The sequence below is a fragment of the Botryllus schlosseri genome, chromosome 4 (genome assembly GCF_051294905.1).
Source record: "Botryllus schlosseri isolate E-star chromosome 4, Bs_hap1, whole genome shotgun sequence".
Taxonomy (NCBI): domain Eukaryota; kingdom Metazoa; phylum Chordata; class Ascidiacea; order Stolidobranchia; family Styelidae; genus Botryllus; species Botryllus schlosseri.
Genome location: NC_137239.1, coordinates 10,452,714 through 10,474,384, shown reverse-complemented (window position 1 = coordinate 10,474,384; position 21,671 = coordinate 10,452,714). Strand labels below are relative to the sequence as shown.

Here is a 21,671-nt window from a genome sequence, read left to right as displayed (position 1 = left end):
TAGATTTGTGAATGTACCTGCGCTGAATCTCACGAATCGTATCGCGGTTCACTTCCGGCACCGCTTGCAGTTGAGAAATTCTCTTAGCCGGTAAATCTTCGCATTCGGCCGCTACAAAATCCAAAAAATCTTCCGTATTTTCAGAGTGTTCGATGACGGCAGCAATGTCGCATATGAAACAGTCGTGCTTTCCGAGGTGCGAATTCAAAGCGAGGGCTTCCCGGTTCTCACGGTCGCCCAGGAACTTTCCGTGGCAAGTGCAAAGCTTCAGGTTCTCCCAGTTGTCAGGATCGCCGCGAAAGCGGTCGTTCCAGTCCACGCAAGAGTCTTTTTCCAGCCCGGGAATACCGTGAAAAACCGCCACTGCCGTGCGTCGCTTGGACGACAACGGAGGAACCCAGCACTTTGAAACTTCGTGGTTCGATTCATGATGGTGGTTGGTCTCCAAATCTTGGTATCTTTTTCTGAAGAAAATATACTGCGTTTTCATAATCTTAAAAAGTGATGGTGGTTTCATTATTGACAAGTGCATTGAAATGAACCCGAGCATTTTCAGATGACACTCGTCAGCAACTAGTGGAGAATTGCAAATGACATTGTATGTCAATAATGGCATAGTCAAATATGACGTTACCTGCATGAAATGTCAAATAATTAGGGCGAAGAAATCGCTCAAGATTAAAATCCTAATTTTACTTGGTAAACCAACTCCTGTTGGCACAAACTGGGTTGTGGTATTTTGATAAAAAGTAAACACCAAGACACACAAATGAAAGTGTGAATGGCCACTCCCGACGATACGAAATCCGTTATATCGATAATTAACTGAAGGATCAGAATTATCAACAAATGTTTGTAAATGACAGAATTTATGGCCTGTTCTGAATCAATGTTCAGGGGACGAGTCAGGGGTGAGCTTTTCCTTGAGTGTGATGCTCGTGTTTTAATAAATCTAGGACATGCTGTTTTATGCGGTCATAGTAAGTGACAGGACTGTTTGTAAACCAAGCTCTTATAAAAACTCTACTGGTTGCTACCGATTATCCCTGACGAGTACCAGACGAAAATAATTGCAGTTATTTGAATATGAAATTTATTCAAGCGCTTCTTGTAGGCACAGAACTTTAAAATACAATTGAATAGTATACTCATATTGAAATGAACCCGAATATTTTCGGCTGACACTCGTCAGGGGTAATCATCAGCAACTAGTAGAGAATTGGAAAGAGCATCGTATATCAACAATCGCATCACAAAATATGACGTCATCAGCATGACATTTCGAATACGAGAGCGTTCTATGTACTATTTTAGATGGTAAACTTTTTTTGTTGACACAGCCTTGGCTGATGAATTTTGATAAAAGTCGACTCCAAGGCACAGAAATGAAGGTGTGAACGGCCCCTCCCAACAACACGAAATCTGTCGTCTCGATAGTTTTTCGCACAAGAGGTAGATGGATGTAAGCATCTTAGGTTATTCATTCGGTAGGCCGTGTTGATTTTTCTGCGTTTAATTGCGTTAGTTTCCTGTCTATGCTGTGGTTGATGAGCTGGGTAACCATTATCAAGTGAGATTTTGCAGATGTTGTCCAGTTCCAAGTTCACTTTGTTACCCGAACATATCATAAACACTCTACGTACAAGGGTGCCTATGAGGTAAATTTACTTGCGTCTAGGACTAAATGTATTCCAACAAAGCTATTGGCCTGAAGATGGATGTTTCAAAGTTATTGGTATCATGCTTTTCGACTAAAACATTTAAAAATGACTATTAGTTATTTCGTTCTATTTCAAATGTGAATCGCCGGGTAAAGCGAGTCCAAGCTAACGAGAAATTGATCACATTTCCACTCATTCCTGAATAGGACAAAAGTATCATCTACATATCGGCAGTACAACAATGGTTTGACGGCCAAACGCCGGGATGTTTGTCGATGGCAGAATATATGGCCTGTTCTGAATCAATCATCAGGGGACGGAGTCAAGGGGGAGAGCCTTTCTCAAGGCGTGATGTTTGTGATCTAATATAGCTAGGACCGTGCTGTTTTATGCAGTCATATTTAGTCGCAGGACTGTTTATATACCAAGTTCCTAGAAAATGTCTACTGGTTGCTGGCGATTAACCCTGACGAGTATTAAACAAAGATATTGGGGATTATTTCATTATAAATATTATTCAGGGATCTATTACCATCAAAATATTGACAATATCGAAATTACAGTGTGCCATTCTTACTGGTATTTGAAGTCCATGTTGAACCGCTCAAAATCTTTTGACTGCAGAAAAAATTCGTTGACGGTCCTCATCTTCCTGATGTAGCACGGGTTGTATGGGTGACATTCGTTACCCTCCTTTTTGGGGACAACGGCCAACGCTGCAAAATTTTTCCTCCCATGTACGTTACCAGCAGTCCTTCTATGTGGACAAACCAATGACCCCGTTTCTGTGTCATGATTTTGGAGTCTTGTGACAAACGGCGGAGTCACGACGCCGTCAGATAAAACAAGGGATGATTCTTTCGACCGCGGCTTTGCATTCTGCGTCAAGGTGGGTTGGGCAAGGTATCCATCGCGTGGACAACATATTCTCTCTGACACCCATCGATGATCGCTCTTTGCTTGCTGCACCTTTGTTGGCAATTTCAGATATTTTTGCATCTCCACCGAATCTGGTAACAGATGTAACAAAATTGGTCACGGCTAGCATTTGTTACGCAAATTTGATGGACGAATAATAAGTCTCAAAATCTGGAATGAGTGAAGTTGAGCATTACGCTTTGAATCAAATCTACTATTGTAGAACTCATTATAATGCAGGGGCAGGCGACTTCTTCAGTCGGCGAGCCAAAGATGGGAAAATATAGTACTTGGCGGGCCGGATTCCTGAATAGATACATTATTTGCATATTTATCCATCTATACAAAAAATGAATCGTATTTAATGTTAATTTTAACCATAAAGCATAGAGACCAAAAGCAGCCTTCGATGAATTTAATAAAGCAATGTTCTTCAAAAGCTATTGAAGTCAATTGACATCTGTGGTCTATCAAAGTTGTCAACAAGTCCTTTGAACTCCGGCTGCATGTTAGACGTAAAAACTAGGGATGGTGTGAACCTCTGAAAGGTTCAGGTTTGTGTGAACGCGAACCGTTTTGAAAGGTTCTGTGTGAACGTGAACGTGAACCTCACCTCATGACGTCACGCTACGTCATATTGCTAATTACAGCCCTATCTTCAATGAAGTGATACCCTATAATATCAATGTACACGATACCTAGCGACGACTCGGGCCACATAATGCCACAATGCATAAGTACAAATTGGCGTTTTAAACGTCGCTAAATGTATCAACTGATGCAATCAAAGGATAAAATACTCCCACAAAATCAATATCTTAGCCGCTTTGCCAACAATTTCTACGAGGACTTATCAGTGAATATAAGCTTACGCCTTAACGGTCTAGGCCAGACGGAACAATGTATTCGGCGTCTGAGTATTGCTATTGATACTGAGCAAAGTGTAAAACGGGTTTCTAGACTTGCTATCGATATTACCCCATTAACAAGTTCTACAGCAGTAGCCAACACCTCAATCGCACGGATTTGGTTTTAATGATGCAGTAAAGATATGAAGCCAAGATTCACCCCGTACGCCTGCTAGATTTTTTACATCAGAAAACGATATCAATCTCATTATTTGGTTGAATAAGCATCATTCTCTGACCACGTATTTTGCTCGTGATGTTGTGTGATTGCGGGTCAAGCTCACAGCAGAGAGTCACTAAATACTCACAAACAGAAAGCTGCATATTTCGAGCAAACTTTTGTAACGAAGCAAGTAAAACTTTTGAGATTGTCAAGGTGCATGCTCCTTTAGTGTAGGTTTTTAATGCTGTCAACGCCATGCATAGAGTGGCCCGCAGTTAAAATGTAATAAATTTGAACCAAAGATCTTTTATAATGAAGTGAAAATTGTAATATATGAAAAAGGTTCACAGTGCAGAACCTACCAAGGTTCTGTTGTGAACGTGAACCTCTAAATTTCCGAGGTTCACACACAGAACGCGAACGTGAACCTCACGTTCACACCATCCCTAGTAAAAACCCTTAATAAACACATATCTCTCACAAGTAACTAATGCCGTGGTTCTTAATCTGTGTTCTATGAAATACTAGTGTTGCCTGAGCCAGTGTCAGCGGTTCCCTGCAGGTCAAGACCCGCAATCCACTCGTACATATGATTTGTGATAATTAGGGCAAGTTTTTGGAACTTTTCCAACTTTTTTTACAGCATCCGGGAGCTTCCTAAATACTAAAAGTATATGTAGCAGTATGTTTCGAGCTGTTTGGAGGAATCTTATAGTGGAACTTTTTGCAACTTTTTCTATTTTTTCATGCAACTTTTATCAAGTATTGTGCAAAATGTAAAGGAGTGATTTAAAAAACAAGCTATAAAACTATTTCAAACATGGTTCTCTCTTTGATTTGCTTAACAAAGAGCTATGACTGAATAACTGCATCCAAATGTTATCCATAGCGCAATGGCGTGCAAGCTAGAAGTTCAACAACCCCAGCCAATCATGACAGTGCCTGAACTACATATAAATGGATCGCTTGATTGACTTACTGTCATTTAAATTTGAGATCTGCCCCATTTGACAGACGCCTAGGCTGACCGCCGAAAATTACAATTTGACTGGGCCGCCTGTTCAGGCTATTTATTTTGTTGAAGTCACGAACACTAAGATTAGCTGCAACGCCATGGGTCAAGTTTGCAGACCTAGGTGATTTGGTGTGGCATCTGAGTTATACAACCCAATGGAACCTAATAATTCTAAAAAATTGCAAATAAAACTTTTACGACAACTTTCCCATAATTTTAGTGCAACAAAAACTTGCCCTAATACCAACTATTATTGCAGCGCACAAAAATTCAAGCCTGTAATCCAAGGTACTTTTTTTGAGTACCAAAACTGTACACTCTACTTTTCGCGCAAAAAGCATTACCTGGTTGCCTGTCTCTCTTTTCAAGCACCTCTCGAGCATTGTCCGCCAAACGTAGCATGATCTTTGCGACTTCGTTCAATGAGATCACAAGCCGACAAAAGTTTCTTTTGGTGATCTGTCAAGAAAGGTGAAAGATTATTGATAAATTAATTGCACCAGTTCAGAGTACTAAATCCTACTAGTATCTTCATAGTGAAATAAACCAGGATATTTTCGGCTGACACTCGTCAGGGGTAATTATCAGCAACTATTAGAGAATTGGAAAGAACAGTGTACAGTACATAGGCTACACAATTTGTACCATCTAAAATCGTATCACCAAAGATGACTTCGAATGATCTGGGTGAAGAGATCGCTTATGCTCAATGTAAGCCTACTATATTTAGAACAGGGGTCACCAACACGCGGCCAGTGGGGTTAACCCCAAAATCTGTACCGTTGTCGTTCAAAAGGTCTGGTATCGTGCGCAGCTCTTACTTCAAAATAAGATGTAGGTGATGATCACGATAAATTGTTGTATTTGTACTTATTTTACAAAAAATTATATCTTTTAAGGCAACTAGATGTCAGTCGCCTATTCGAGACTAGATTGTTGCACTGACATAAAGTTTTAAAAACATGGTCGCTAAACTGTGTGGCCTATTTCGTTTTGACATTGCATTCTTACGGCCTGCGGCCTCTACAAAATTGGAAAAGTGGCCAACGACCCATTTTGAGTTGGCGTCCCCTGTTTTAGATGGTACATAAACTCCTGTTGACACAATCTGGGTAGTCGGATTTTGATAAAAGTTGAATCCAAGGCACAAAGATGAAAATAAGAACGGCCGGACAACGCGAAATATGTCGTCTCGATAAGTTTTTGCACAGTCAGAATTATCCATTCAATGTTTGCCAATGTTTGCCAATGCACTGAAAAGCACGCGGAAAAGGCCATGAATTCTGCCATTGACAAACATTTGACTATTAACCTTGACCAGTGACAGCCGAAAATATCCAGGTATATTTTAATATGAATATAATAATCAATTGTATATTGAAGTTCTGCAGGCCTACATCCAAGAACCTACTTGTTACGGAAATGGTTTGTTTCAAGAATATTTGCAGTTCGATTTCAAGAGTTTATGGACTGTTCAATTCCTTGACTCTCTGGATTGTGGCAATTAGCGTTGGGACCCCGGGAAATCCCGATCCCGGGATCCCGAGATGTGAAGCAATCCCGATCCCGGGATTACTCCCAATGAAATCCCGGGATTTGTAAAGAGCATTTTACAAGGCTTACGTTGCGCCATATCTCTTATTCTGGTAATAAAGCAATGTCACAAACTCTGCTGATAGTCTAAAACAATTCACAATTATTTGATAATAAAGCCAGCTATGGCATAACAATGTACTACACAATCACTTCCGTTGTAGTCTACGAATCGTAGCAGTGTAACTGAGTATCGGAAAGTCACAAGGACGGTGCTGTGGAGGTGAAATACAGGTCGAATAATGGCGAATTTCGGAGATGTCAATGCAAAGAGAAAATCACATGTTTAGCGAAACTGTTTGTTTTATAAATCTACATAAAAAGCCAAATGCAACTTGTGTCAAGACGTTTTGAAAGCTTCAGTGTGTAGCACAAAGGGACTAATAACCCATTTAAGGTCCGTACAAATGATAGTAATTAAATCATGCATGATTCAATCGGACACGTCAAAGAAAGATCAGCTATAAATAAAGATGAGGAAGATCGATTCCTATAAAATAAATCGCATAAGCCTCGCCTCGATGAACTTCTTAACCAGTTAACTGCTGTGGACGGGTTAACATTTATTCACTTACCCAACGTGAGTGAATTCGTCGGGCCTTCAAGGCTTATGGCAATGACTTGTCAAGATGTCGCAAACGGGTTCGTGACTTGGTGATCGAGCACAGCAAATAAATCCGTAAGTGTGGGGAATAAGAGCTTATGGCAATGAAACGCAGCATTGGACGTTTTTTGATCACGTTTGACGAATCATTTTCTACACGAAACAGGCGGTACATGAATTTAAACGCTCATTATCCGGGTGGCCTTCGGTGGCTATGGGTTTGATTCGTACTCACGGGAGCATGTTTTTTCGTCAATACTACAAGGAATAAATGTTGTGTGTGTAGCTTGTATGTGTATTTTACTACTTTGCTAATCCCGGGAAATCCCGATCCCGGGATTTCAAATTTGATCCCGAAGTCCCAACCCTAGTGGCAATAAGGAAGTAATTTTTTGATGGACTTTCATCATTTTACGATTGAAATCGCCATAGCCCTAGGTGCATATCCTAGCGATTTTTTGATGGCTCGGCTTGACTTAAACGAATTATCTCAGAATACATAAAGTCATTTTGTATCACTCGGAACGAGTCATGTGACTCGAACAACTCAGACAGCCGAGACCGACATTTCAATGTAATTTCGAATAACAGTAAATTAACCACACGATTTGTATTTCGTCTATTAGTAAGGGTACTTGAGAATGCGACCAGTTCAGTTACGCTACTTGGTGATGTCTAATGCTTCGCATTCATACTGTACTAGAATTCTTCATTTTTAACAGTGTCTGGTCGCCTTTTCAAGTAGACCTGACAGTAGGCTACTTATAGACGAAGTACCAATAGTGTGGAAACTTTAGTAAGCTTCGAAATTACAATGAAATGTCGGTCTTAGCTGTTTGGGACTCGAGTCACATGACTTGGTCCGAGTCATGCGCAATGACTCGAGTGCAAGTTGTCTCAATACACAGATTGGCTCAAATCGAGTCATTTTCCGCATTTCGAGAAATGACTCGAGTCATTACAACCCTGCACCGACTCTTAGAGGTGACTAGTTTGACAAGCTCTCTCTGTCGTCTGTGAGAGCTTACCTTCACGACAGGGCCGATCTTCCTCTGAATTTCACTTCGAACTTGGTAAGAAAGACGATGAGCTCGCGACACGTCGATTTGAAGATCACGGAGCAGAAGACGACCTCGTTCTGACTTTTCGATAGTGGAAGCAAGCCTGCTGATGATCTGGAAAATATGATTCTTTTAAAAGGGCACAAGCGGTCAGACTGATAACAGAATTCATAATTAAAGACGAAATTTTGCTCAATTCAAACAAATACATGTGAAGCCATAGCAGTTTGAAAATTTCGAATTTATTTGAAAAGAGTCTGACTAATAATAGCCTATGTCAGCCGGGTCAGACTGCGTATTTACGGTGAACCGCTCTACTCTTGATAGTATCGATCGAAATAGTTGAGAAAAAATCGGTCACTCATGGCTTGTTTGAAAGATGTTATTTCTGTCGCAGCGAATAGCACATGCTAATTCACACTATGTATATACGTTGTGGACTTTATAAAGAAGTAACCAAAACATGTATATTTCTACAGCAAGTTTATCTCTTCTTCTTGATTATACGCATGCTCAATTGACCTGATCTTGTCTCGCTTCGTGGCGTATCGGGTTAGGCGTTGACATTTTGAAGTCAACAATATATTACTTGTTGGTTTCGCATCCCATTAAGGACGTGTTTTACAGTTTTGAAAAGTGAAGCAGAATTTTTCGGCACGACCGGAAGGTGCCAATCGGTTAATGTGATCTAGAACTGGCATTATATCTGTTGTGGTCGCATAGGCCTGAATATTTGTTTTTTCCGCATGAGTCATAGTGTTGCGACGTTACAATGAATGATACTCGAATACTTGACTCGACTCAAGGTCTAATATCAAATTCAGAATGGATTCACTCATTTACTCGATTTTGCCCAGCCATAGTCTTCAGTCATTCGCTATAGTCGTGAGGATGCCTCCTGCAATTTTTAACGTAGCCCTTCCCATAAACTGTAAAGTATGTGAAACCTCGAGCAAACCTTCTACTTCTACTGCTACTTGGGTAACAACGCAAGCTACTTTGAGCACCTATGTTTGTCACTGGGCTACATTCCACTCTTTTCAATTTTAGAACGTTAATGCCTTTATCTAGTGGCCCCTCAGGAACTGTGATTTCGTCATATTTCTAGCTGCATTGTGATGTCCAGTGATGCCCAGCCGCAGCTCCGATTGACCTCTAAATACGCTACAAAAATATAACAGACAACGGTTGTTGTTTGTTTCTATGAATAGTTATAGTCGATTACGGTACATGAATGCTAAAATGAGGGATATTAGTTATGTTTAAAACCGTCCAAGGCCGCTTCTGAAAACCGGGAGAGAGAATTCCTGCCGGCTAGTGACAAACGCAAGGATATAACTTGAGTTCTGCTGGTCATAGGCCTTTAAATATCATGTCTGCGAAGAGCAAATTTCGACACAATTTTGCTAACATCAAAATAACGGCTCAAGTATAAATTGCAATAGGTCCAACACTACTCAGCGTATAATCCCCCGCAAACTTGTGCATCAAGTGCTGGAATGTATGAAGAGCTATCACATAACGACACATAGTTATGTTGTAGCAATGATATGATTTTTCCGTTTCTTTCAATGAATAGCACACATCAATCTGCGTCTATCAATGCTAAAATAATCGATATGGAATCTATACAAGTCTATGCGCAATGTGCATGCTTTTGAATTAGCTGGATGTTGAGATACAGAGGTGGGCTAGTTACTTTTAAACTTTTGTTATAAGCTCCGACATCCAAAAAGGTTGGGAAGCATTGATTTACGTTACGTTACACCAACTAATTTATCAGCGGAGAGTTTATTAGGTTTCAATATAAAACTCGAAATGTTATGCAGGACAGAGCCTAATTGGCTTGTAACAGTGACATAACTTTCGAAATACCTTTTCGCCATTTGGTTTTCTCTGGCGGACCATCTTGAGTACTTTAGTAAGCAAATTCCTGCCTTCAACACCGGCACTGAGAACGCATCGAACAAGATTGACCAAGCTTGGGACGCCATCACTTTGAGCAACAGCGTGTCGAATCAAACGGCATACCATCGATTTACCTGTAAAATCACAAAAAATTATTCAAAATATTTTTTTATTCAATTGTTTTGAATAGTAGCCTATATTCATACTGAAATGAACCCGGATATTTTTGGCTGACACTCGTCAGGGGTGATCATCAGCAACTGGTCGAGAATTGTAAAGAACTTTGTATATCAACAATCGTATCACAAAATATGACGTCACCAGCATGAAATTTTGAATAAACACTTATGCTCAATGTACTATTTTTAGATGGTACACGAACTCCTTCTGTTGGCACAGACTTAGTTGGTATATTCTAATGAAAGTCGACTCTAAGGCAACCAAATGGAAGTGTGAACGGCCTCTCCCGAAAACACGAAATCTGTCGTCCGGATAATTTTTTGCGCAAACAGGATTATCGGACAGATGTTTGCCAATGGCAGAATTTAGGGCCTTTGTCTGTTCTGAATCAAGCTTCAGGGGATGAGTCAAGGGTGGGCCTTTCACCAAGCATGACGTGCATGTTCGAATAAATCTAGGCACACTCTGTTTTATGCTGTCCTGCAAAGTGTCCTGCAGTGCAAACATTTCGTTTTTCCCACGTAGCCACAATTCAGCCACATTTAATTGACATGGTTTTAAATAGCATGCTTCAGTTTGTCTGGATCAGGAGTGGTTAGTTGGTTACTGATTAGGGCGACTATTCTTTGACATATAAAACATGAAATTTTGCACTGATAAATGAAAATTTTGACATATTTTGCAACTCTCTGACCTAGTAGCGTGGCAAGAATAGAAAACAAACGTTCAACAGCTGCAGTTGTTTAGCATTGAAGTTCAGTGCACACTGCCGGAGTGCTAGTAACACACGTGTTGCTTCAGACCAACATCGCACTTGGACCGCCACCATAATCTGAGATTTGTTAACATTATGCAGTTTACGCATGCATTGAGAACCACTGTGCTACAAGGACCACGCGTTTAAGTTTCAGATTTACAGTTGAGGTAGTGGCATGAGCTTGTGAAAGTTTCTGACCTACTAAAAATTTTACTAGTGTTTAGACGTGTCGATCATCACACCATGTCAACTTCTTTGTATTATGGTTTCAGATTCACATGAGTAGGCAATGGGCCATCTACGCAGTAGGCTACAGGCTGTAAATTGTCTAATAATAAGTTCACAGACAGTGCAACCTCTATGACACCAACAAAATGCAGTTTGCAAATTTGTTTCGCTTTTGTAAATAATTTTGAGAATTTTTTAACCTAACACTATAATTTTGACAAAATTCTGATGAGAACCCTCAGACTAATATGCAAGCCAGCCCCACATTTTCGTCTGATATATCTAATCTAATATATCCTATAACACACTGGTGCAAAAAATGAACTGTTTGAACAGTTTCCTGGAGGTGCAGAACTTCAATATAGGCTGCAATTGAATGGTATATTCATATTGAAATGAACCCTAATATTATCAGCTGACACTCGTCAGGGGTAATTGTCAGCAACTAATAGAGCATGGAAAAGAACATCGTATATCAACAACCGTATCACAAAACCTGAAAATTTTATATTATTCCAGATCTGGGTGGCACCCACTTTCGGGACCACATCCTTATACTTCAATAAAATCGAAGTTCGGATATTGCAGCGAAAACAATCTGTTCCCTAAATCCCATACCTTTGTCATCGGTCATTACGATTTGCCGCAGCAGCTCCCCAAACAAGTAGCAGCCTTCCGCTGTGAGCAGCATGGCGCGATAGAACTTGTTGAGGACTTTCAGCTCTTTCTCCGCCAACTCTTTCAACGGGCACGTCTTCAAAATGCAAAACTAGAATCGCTCAAAATAATTAAATACATCTCATCATTGAGAGGAAAATTTTAGAAGCTCTTCAATTTCTAATTTATTGAGAATTCCGTAATTCTAATATTATTCTATTTGGAAAGCACAAAATGTTTTAGTTGTCTATCCCTGAAAGTAATGCTCTAACACGAAATGCCATTTACGACACGAGAAACAGAGAAGAATGAGATACCTTCAGCGGTATCTCCTGATCGTGCAGCTTTTGCCGCCATAAAAGCAGCAACTGAAGCTCGTCAAACACGCTGTTCCGAGATTGGCTGGTCGCGATCGGATTCTCACCTGTAAGAACCATGCCATCTCCTTCATGAATATCGGAAATAGGTAATTTATGTGAGAAAAATAGCAATGGTTGGGTGATAATGTCGTTTAGAAACATATTATCATTAGCTAAAATAAGTGAATATCGGATAAAACAGAGTCAGGGATGTAACCAAGGCACAGGGTTCCGAGTCACAAGTCGATCTCACTCTTCTAGTTTTAACTCGAGTCAAGTGGAGTCATTTTCAATTCAACACCGATTCAAGTCCGAGTCCAAGTTTTGAGTTCCATCCTGCTCGAATTCAATTGGAATTCAACTCTGCTATAGTGATACAGAATGGCTCGCATTCATAATCGTTATATTCGTCAGTTGTAACAATTTCTGGCCCTATTTTCCAAGTATAAGGACCGATAAACAAAATACCAGTAATATGGTGGTTCACTACTCTTTAAAGTTTCAATGAAATGTCCGTCTGGGCCATCCAAAATAACATAAATACATTCCTAATTTGTAGTTATTGCCGAAATCCTTCCCCGCGTTTCCCATTGAGCTGCCATTTTGCAGTCCGTATTTTTGCTGCAACGGAGTAGAAAGAAACAATTATGAGGCAATGAAGAATATATTTTTTTATACCGTACCCTGAGTCTGTCCACATTATCTCCTTGGTAGCGAAGGCGTCGCGTAAGCTCGTTGATAAGAATAGGCCAAATCGGCGATGGCTTCGCACAGGCAATCACGTACTGTATGATCTGAAATGCGTATGAGTTCCAAAGATTTGTGTAAGCCAACAGCAGTTATTCATATAGGTTAATTTCAGACTCATGTGTTTATTAGTTGCGCAATAAATGTGCACAACAATGTGCATAGATTCTAATAAACAAGAGACCCATCCAGATATTTGTCAAGCCTATCTTCTTTACTACACGACAGCCCTGATTGATCGCACACTACGTTAATGAAATGACTTCTCAATTTGCACAGATTTGGACATTATATCCTCATAGACTGCACACATCCACTTTGATAAAACCACATCTAAGAGCGCTCAAAATAGGCATATTAAATTCAGATCAAGTCAGAGTGACACTGTTATAACTTAAATCCAAGTCCAAGTAATGGTGTTCTCTGTTCAGGATCAATTCAACTCAGGTTGAACTCGCTTCTGTGAAGCTCTCGAGTAATATCAAAGGCCTCAGATTCATAATGTACTCATTTTTCTCACTCCAAACATGTTTTTTCAAACAGATACAATACAGTTTCCAGGCTTATTCTTCAATTATAGGTCCTGATATTAGACACTGGATTAGGTCATATCATAAGTGTCGAGTCATATGACTTGGTAGAGTCATGCCCAATGACTCGAGTACACGTCGAGTCAATGCACAAATTGACTCGAGTCTGCTCCTTTTGCATCTTCAAGAAAATGACTCGAGTCAAGTCGTGTCCATGAACAATTACGACTCGAGTTGAGTCATCACTCGAGTCATTACAACCCTGCCGCTAGGTCAAAAAGGTTGAGAACAACTGCCTAGTGGTGCCTTCGCAGGCGGAAATGAAAACAAGGCGTAAAATCCAGTTATCAATTCAAAATATAGAGTAAGCCTACTCATTACAATTCACAGGTAAGATAAAGCATAAACTGTCACCTTTTCTCCGTTTTTAATTTTCGACGCCATTATGAAGGCTTCACTGTACGCGAGCGGCCCATCGACGCACTCCGCCCACTCCACAAGAAAATCAGCCATGGCCGACCAAGCTTCCGAGTCGGTGATCATTTCACAAAACGCCACACCGAGCTTATCGGCGTATTCCGGGAAAATGAGCATGTCAAAAACCTGTTCAATAGTAAAATTGAATTACCGGCACACAGAGTGGGAAAATTGGAAATTTCCAGCTTTTCCATATTATAATTGACTCGTATATAAATTAAAACGAACCCGAAGATTTTTGGCTGACACTTGTCAGGGGTAGTCGTCAGCAACTAGTAGACAATTGGAAAGAATATTGCATATCAACAATCTTATCACAAAATATCACGTCACCAGCAAGAAATTTCAAACAATCGAAGCGAAAACAGGGAGAGCGATTAAGCTCAATATTAGTTTAAAAATAGAATTATCGCAATACACTTTTTCCAATTTAGATTATATTTCAATAACAGCTATTTTTCTTCCAAATTATATTCAAATTAGAATTACTGAATTCATGAAAACTAGGAAAATAAATTCAATTCCGAATAAGAAAGAAGAAAAAGACAAACCAATGCAAAAATCTAGAAAACATGTCACAGGAAATGGCGCGAAGCGCTAAGAAATATTTCAAGTCAATTAAATCTGCCACGAAATATTCTACTTTATGGTCGTGTACGAAGATCTACGAAAAACATGGCTGGCCCTGGCCTACGCAAATGTGTCGCAGATGATCTTTTCGTCATCGACATACCAAATTTCGCGGTCAGGCTAATCAAATTTTAGTTGGCCTTCCACGGTCACAATAAACTACCGTACATGGGTAATTTATTTTTCAATAATGAACTGATTTCAAGATGTACCTTGCGCGCCACTCAAAATATTCTCGCAAGCTGCGGGTAGCAGTAAGCAGCCTGAATAGGCAACCAGAATTATCTAGTTGTCTAAGTGTGCCAGTAACCTGAATTGTGAAAACCTATATGGATCAAAACTACAAGCATACCCTTTCTTTTGGTGCTGGGTCTTCACAACGCTGACACGATTCTCGAAGAGCTGTTTTTTCCTTGTTGCTTCCCCTTCTCACTGTTTAATAAAGTATTCCATCATTAGTAGCAAGCGAAAAAAGGATTGTGTGATTTTACGGTACGCAACCTACAGCAGTCTCTAGTTACCATGAGTAATTATGATCAAATAACGACATGCGATTCTGGCATCGGACAGCACCTCTTGAAACACCCCCGAGTGTGCAAAAATAATAATAGCGATCAGTTTTCCATAGTTGCTCGCGGCCATTTTTTTTTTCATTTAAATGTCCTCGAATCTACCATTATAAAGCAGCAAAAGCCGACGATTTTCCGCCAGAAGGAAAATATCTATACCCTGGGAATAATTCATTAGCGTTGAGTTGTCATTTGGCTATTTGACAGCCGAATTTGTGTCTGTTATACCGACTATACCGTAACCGCGCATTGTTATCTGCAGTTCGCAACTCTGTGTACTTGTCATTATTACGTCACAACGACACAATTCTTTCTATACTTCGAATTTGATTGATGAAGGTCAATCGAAAAGCTTTGAGTGGAATAAATTTGGCAATATCAACGTATTGTTTGCTGCAATATACAGAGACTATTCAGAAAAGTACTAGCAATACTGACGACCTTGACCAACTCACACAATTTGATATCCAAATTCGGAGAACTCACAATGTTTCTCAAATCTCTTCGGATCCATCTCATACTCTCCATACGAATCCAATTCCGCCCCGTAGTAATCCATATGCCGGATACCGCCATCATCGTTACGTCGAAAAGCCGCTGCAAGTGGCACCCCTTCTCTCAACCATTCATGCCCACGAACGCAACGATCGTGGTATACCCAGCTGACCTTAAGGAAGAGATTTTAGGGTTATTTTGCGAAAGACTGGCAGCACAATTGCCATACCAGGAGGTTTTCTTCAGCTGATAACTTCTCCAGTTCCGGAGGAACTACAATGTCCATAGCGGAATCAGCGTCTTGAAGGTCGTTGCCAACTGATAGGGTATGGAAGGATATTTACATGAAACACGACAATTACCAGTGAATAACATAACACACAATTTCTGGAGAGATCACCATTTTGCATAACAGACACCAGTTATATCAGTGGTTAGCAATATATGGGTAGCTACCCAAATAAGGCTCGCTATCTGTAAAATTTGGGTGATGGTAACAATATAATTCTTGCAGTTTGAATATATTTTTTACCTTCACGCTTTACATGATCTCAGATACAGCTATCATACAAGTATTCTAGTCCTTGTGTCGATTGCAAGGATTTAGTGATACATGTGCTTCAAAGTTCTTTGAAGCAGTCCTCGACAAGAAATAGGTTTGGAGCAACATTTATATTGGACCCAATTGGACCCTAAAGAGAAGTTCATTGCATATGCTAAAAAGGAGAAATATCTTGCTTGCTAGGCGATTTAATCATCAGGTAGCCTAAAAGGACGATGCACACCAAATTTGAATCCATTCCAACCGGTCATGGCAAGGTTAGTACAAAAACTGTAAATTTATTATAAATTTTCTTTTCGAATTTTGAAACTGTACTGGCTACGTCATGAAATTTGTGCTTTGTATACAAAATGATGAAAAACTAATTTGACTAAATTCCAACCGGTAGAGCCGAGTTATCTGAGTTTTCCGTTGATAATTCTGGAATTACCAAGCGTCAATGCTATTTTTCCAAATCTAAAATTTCCAACTGCAATAACTTCGCTTTTACCGGTTCGAATTGATTCGAATTTGTTTTGAAACGTTTTTGTACACAGCGTATCTATTTCACGGGGTAGCCAATGTAATTTAAAATAAAAGAAATTGAATATTTTATAGTAAATTAAAAATTTAAAAACTGTAACAGATTCGCGAATACTTGTTGGAAGAGATTTAAATTTGGTATGCATCGATTTTTAGGCGTCCTGACAATTTAATCGCCTAGCAAGATATGAAAAAGAAAGTTTTTTTGGAACAGGCACTGACCGATATTAGCTAGACCACCCCTGCGCTTCGACGAAAACGCCATTTTCACTTTTAACTCCGACGGCGTGAAATGGGATTTCCTGAGATTGAGTTTCGGGTTTCTAAAAGAGAAACATCATCTCGCATCCGACCCACGTTCTGATAATTCGAACCCTCTTAACACACTTGAGGCCCTGAAAGTCGGCAGCTGGCATCGACTCCATGGTTTTGAAGTCGCCCAGTTTGTTGGAAGCCATTTCAAAGCTGCCAATGGAGAAATCACTGTCTACCTGTGAATGAAATGCACTGTTTATCAGCTTGTGTTTGTGGATGCGGCCAGATTGTAAATACCTAACTATAATTAGAACTACTCGCTTTTCAAAACTAACAGGTTTGTAATCGGGGGCTTCCGAACCTCGATATTCCCCTCTGGCTACGCCCCTGTTAGTAATAATAACTCTGAGCTAGCAATGGCAGCAATAACATCACACACAAGGTGCGATTCATAACAAACGATCACAGGTGTTTTCTGATTTTCCGGCAACTACCACGATTATTTAAAAAAAATAAAAAACAAAAACTAGAACTGCTCAAAAGACAGTGTTTGGTTGGCCTTCAACTAAACCATGAGTTCTTAAAGTATGGGCCGCGAAGGATATAATTCTTGGTCGAAACTACACCAGAGCGATCTTTTAATAAGGATGTTGAATTTCATAAAACAACAGAATTTCTTTACAGTCATGATTGTTTCACGTATACCAGCTCATTGTGTGTGATACTGTGGCCAATAAACGAGACTCATAGAACAGTCGTTACCGGTACTACAATATTGCTTGATCATTAATATGTGCCGACCTTTGTATAACACAAACTGGTTTGAATTCATGATGATAAACTGTTTTCCACATTGTTTTCTCTGGAAAACACCTTCGGAGACCGTTGGGATTATTTAGTGTATTATTATTTGGTATTTCGAGGTCAACCCCTTTCGCTCCGGGAGATGTGAAAGCATGAAGTTTTCGACAACATACGGCTGGGCAGAATGCAGTGTCAAAAAGATCGGCGGCGATAAAAGCTTGGCCAAAACTTCGACATTGACATTTAACACCCCAATTTAAAATTGCGTGTTCAAGACATGTTTCATAGACCTACTTTGCATGCAACTGTTGTCAGCGCGTTCTTTATCATGCATTCCCGTAAAACGTAGCATACTAATATTAAAAATGTATAATTTTTGGTGCGTGAGTCTTGGGTCGCCAGATGCCAGTAAAACTCAGATTTGGGTCGCAGTCTAAAAAATTTAAGAGCCCATGAACTAAACAGAGTGATAATAGTGTTGGTAATGGTGTTCTGTATTATGATGCATCAGCATTGAACGATGGGCCCACAAGTTTTAAAGTTTAATAGGGGATAAGTAGGTTATAACGTTCAATTGAACTAATTCACTGCTAGTTGGAAGTGTTTGTCTGATTCACGTCTGCAGAATGACAAGCAATAAAAAATGGAATCGAAATTCTTACCTTCCAAACGGATATCGGCTTCACTATGAATCCACTTCCCATTTTCAGCGTGCTGTGTTTCATTTCCTCGAGCGGCTCGTCATCCGTTTCGGATTCTGATCAAAGATGCTGGTTAGGGTTGTGAAAATATAACATTTTTTGTTCAAATCTTACTAGACAGTTGAAAAGGCTTGCTTCAAAATAAGGCCGCACATCAAATTTGTCTCAATTCAAAGCTGCAGTAGCGAAACTATTAGCGATAGAAAATTTAAACTTTATTAAAACAAAATTTTCATATCATACTGACTACGCAAAAAAATGGTGAATTTGTCTTTAAAAAGGATTCATAACAAATTTGGTTCAATTCCAACCCGTAGGAGATATTTTAGAACAAGATTTGGGACTAGAAAAATAAAGTACCGGTATCCAATTATTTATATTCTTCAAATATTATTATAGAACTTTCCACCATATTACTATTACTTCAAATCCAAATTTACCTCCTGCAATGACTTAGCAAGTAAAACTGCATAAAATTCTATTATCCTCAATAAATTCGAACCATAACTCACTTTCGGCGCTTTCGAGAGACAGCATGTCGATCAAATCGTTTGAGATAGCGGACTGAGCGCTGACAGTCGATTCGCTTTCCTTCCCGAAAAAGCTCGGCATGAACGACTCGGCCTGTGTTTGGTGATGTACCGGCGTTATGAACGAAATGACAGGTTCTGGGGGATATCCTGGATTGCCGCTTTCTGAATAGAAATCATAGCCAGTCATTCAATTATCAAAATTTTCATCACTTCCAAACACTTGCGGCAGAGTTTAGCATTGTGGTGACAATAAGTGCCTGCTACCCGATCCGCGGCATAGAGATTAATATCGAAAAATAGCTACTAGATCGGGCACAAGGTCGAGGTGGATGCCAGTTTGACAGGCTGGCACCAGCGGGTTTTTCCAAAAAAAATTTCTTCACTTACCAAAACTGTAAAACACAACTTTATTGGGATGCTAAACCAACAGGTAATGCACGGTTGGGTTCAGATTACAACGCCCAACCAACTACGCCAAGAAGCGAGACTGGAGCGGGTCAACCGGTCGCGTATATCAGTGGTTCCCAACCGCGGCTGGAGTTTATAATTAAGGGTGAAGACCAATTCCTCTGTTGTAGAGTAGCGATTTTCTACTCAGCAACGATTACGTTGTCACGCCAAAATACCCACACTCAAATGCGTTCGGATCAGCAACCAATGCCCAGAAACACGATTCTCTATTGTGATCAGCTCATGTATGTGAAGCACTTTTTAGAAAAATGGTCAGAATCAAAAACAAATATTGTAGTCGATTGACCTATGACCACCGCAAGCAGCTACTGCGCAGTGCGTACTGCATTCTCTGCAATTATGCCTCGCTTTGACACACTTCTTGAAGGCCAAAGCCAATGCCAAATTGGACACTAAATTGATTTTTTTTTCTTGTTAGTGTTGCTATTCCTTGGTACGTGCTTCCATGCTTTATAATTTTTGTTATTACCTAATGAGTGTATTGATGAGGCTCCAAACGTACTCTAAATTTTGAAATGCAGCTACGACACCAAAAAAGGTTGGGAACCACTGGTTTATATACTCAAGAAGACAAGATAACCTGGTAAAAATGTACTAGTTTTGGTTACTTGCTTATTGAATCCACAATGTATGCCCAGTGCAAATAAGTATGTGCTTTTGTGCTAGTCATGCTATTCATTACCTCTTCTTTCAAAATAATAAGCCATGAGTGACCGTTTTTGCTCAACTATTTCGATCAGCAGGCCTACTATCAAAATGGGGTAGAGCGTTTCACCATAAACCGCAGTCTGACTCATTCGTCGTACAACTAGTTGTTGAGTCCTTGAGAGGTGAATGTAGAAACTATAACTCTAAAGCTTCGTTGTTCTTCTGAATAACCTTTACTGGCCGGTGGGCCTCTATGTCAAGATTTCATTGGGTTCAAAAAAATGCTCAAACATTTCACAAGTTTTCATATTATTCAGAAGGTAATCAATTTTTACCATGGTGAAGAAACAAAGCTTACCAGGATCCTCTGTTTCTCCATCTTTGTTGAACGTAAAGAAATCCTTTATCTTTGGAATGATCTTCTCAAACTACCAATAAAAAAGAAAAGAAGGTAAAATAACACAGCATCATTTTCGAACATCCATTTTAGGCTATGCAATGACTGTCAATTCAAAATAAAAGTAGCAACTCAGTTAAGTCGATTCCAAGTGCTCGTGTTTTGTTTCTAATTCAAAATATAAGGAAGCGAATCAGTATTTGCAGCATTTTACTACATTGATTTAGAACTACAGGTACTAACTTCAAATTTTCCTATTGAAACATTTACCTGGAACATTTTGCCAAAGTTTCTAAAACTATTAGATATAGGCGAGAGCTTAAATAACAAAAAGTCTCTAATTCAAGTGGCCACAAAAGAGGTTTACAATCGACTTTGAGATATTTGCAAACTAGCAACATCAACAGAGCAATGTAGGTTACGAATTTAAGTGTAACTGTGATTGTGGCTACGTGGGAAGAACGTCAAAGCGCTTGCAGGAACGCATAAATCAGCATGTCCCTAGATCAGGGGTGGGCAAGCTTTTGAGTCCGCGGGCCGCATTCAACATCTGAATCCATTCGCGGGCCGCACTATATAAAATTAGGAATATAAACCAAAACGCAATATTGCTGGTATTTCATTAGGACAAGGAGATAATATATGCTTATTTAAAACAAACAGTGGCGAGATTTCATAGACAGGTCGACCTCAATAACTAATTTGTCAAAACTATAGAGATGAAAGGCTGTTGTCCCGATTCTTAGAACAGGATTGAAATTTAAATCTGTGAGCAGCGATCAATTCATAGATTTACTAATTCCACTTTAGGTCCAGTTCCAGGACACACATTGCTGACAGCATCATAACCATGATAGCTTCAAACACGCTTCTTCTACTATATGTCTAGATAAAATATAAATACCCTAATTGCACGAATACAGAGAACGAATTTAGACACGCGCAAATCGGTTTTTATAAGCACATCACTGAAATAATAAAAACTGGAGTGGCCAATCTGAAATCACACTCGTGATCCGAATTATGTCTATCTCGTTTAGGATTTCTGTGATGTTTAGCAGCTGAAACTTTTTAAACTGCGTGGGCCTTGAGATCGGGCTGTCGTGCCAGAAATTATACATGGAATATATTATAGGAAATATTTACCTTAGAAAAGTAGTTCTCAAACTTTTTAAGACATGCCTCCCTTATGATGGTGAAAGAGTTAGCGCCCCCTTATCGTCATATCATAAAACGCAACCAGGATGCTGGCCAACCTAACTGATGGTTTTGTGGCAGGAGGTTGTGACTATGGAACTATGGATGAGAGATTTGTACA

General features: G+C 39.7%; 1 protein-coding gene across 1 annotated transcript in view; it reads right to left on the bottom strand.

Annotated features, from left to right (window-relative positions):
* Window positions 1–21,671, bottom strand: part of LOC145437943 (uncharacterized) — a 64,996-nt gene that overhangs the window by 28,137 nt on the left and 15,188 nt on the right. The window contains exons 9-26 of the mRNA XM_080315314.1: window positions 20,315–20,384; window positions 18,817–18,999; window positions 18,266–18,360; window positions 16,932–17,035; window positions 16,767–16,867; window positions 15,690–15,778; window positions 15,452–15,632; window positions 14,749–14,828; window positions 13,704–13,892; window positions 12,696–12,806; window positions 12,536–12,633; window positions 11,971–12,214; window positions 11,615–11,750; window positions 9,799–9,965; window positions 7,891–8,037; window positions 5,010–5,124; window positions 2,239–2,671; window positions 18–464 (exon numbers count right to left, since the gene is read on the bottom strand). Of these exons, the coding sequence (XP_080171440.1) occupies window positions 18–464; window positions 2,239–2,671; window positions 5,010–5,124; window positions 7,891–8,037; window positions 9,799–9,965; window positions 11,615–11,750; window positions 11,971–12,214; window positions 12,536–12,633; window positions 12,696–12,806; window positions 13,704–13,892; window positions 14,749–14,828; window positions 15,452–15,632; window positions 15,690–15,778; window positions 16,767–16,867; window positions 16,932–17,035; window positions 18,266–18,360; window positions 18,817–18,999; window positions 20,315–20,384 (2,990 nt within the window). The remainder of the gene's footprint in view (window positions 1–17; window positions 465–2,238; window positions 2,672–5,009; window positions 5,125–7,890; window positions 8,038–9,798; window positions 9,966–11,614; window positions 11,751–11,970; window positions 12,215–12,535; window positions 12,634–12,695; window positions 12,807–13,703; window positions 13,893–14,748; window positions 14,829–15,451; window positions 15,633–15,689; window positions 15,779–16,766; window positions 16,868–16,931; window positions 17,036–18,265; window positions 18,361–18,816; window positions 19,000–20,314; window positions 20,385–21,671) is intronic.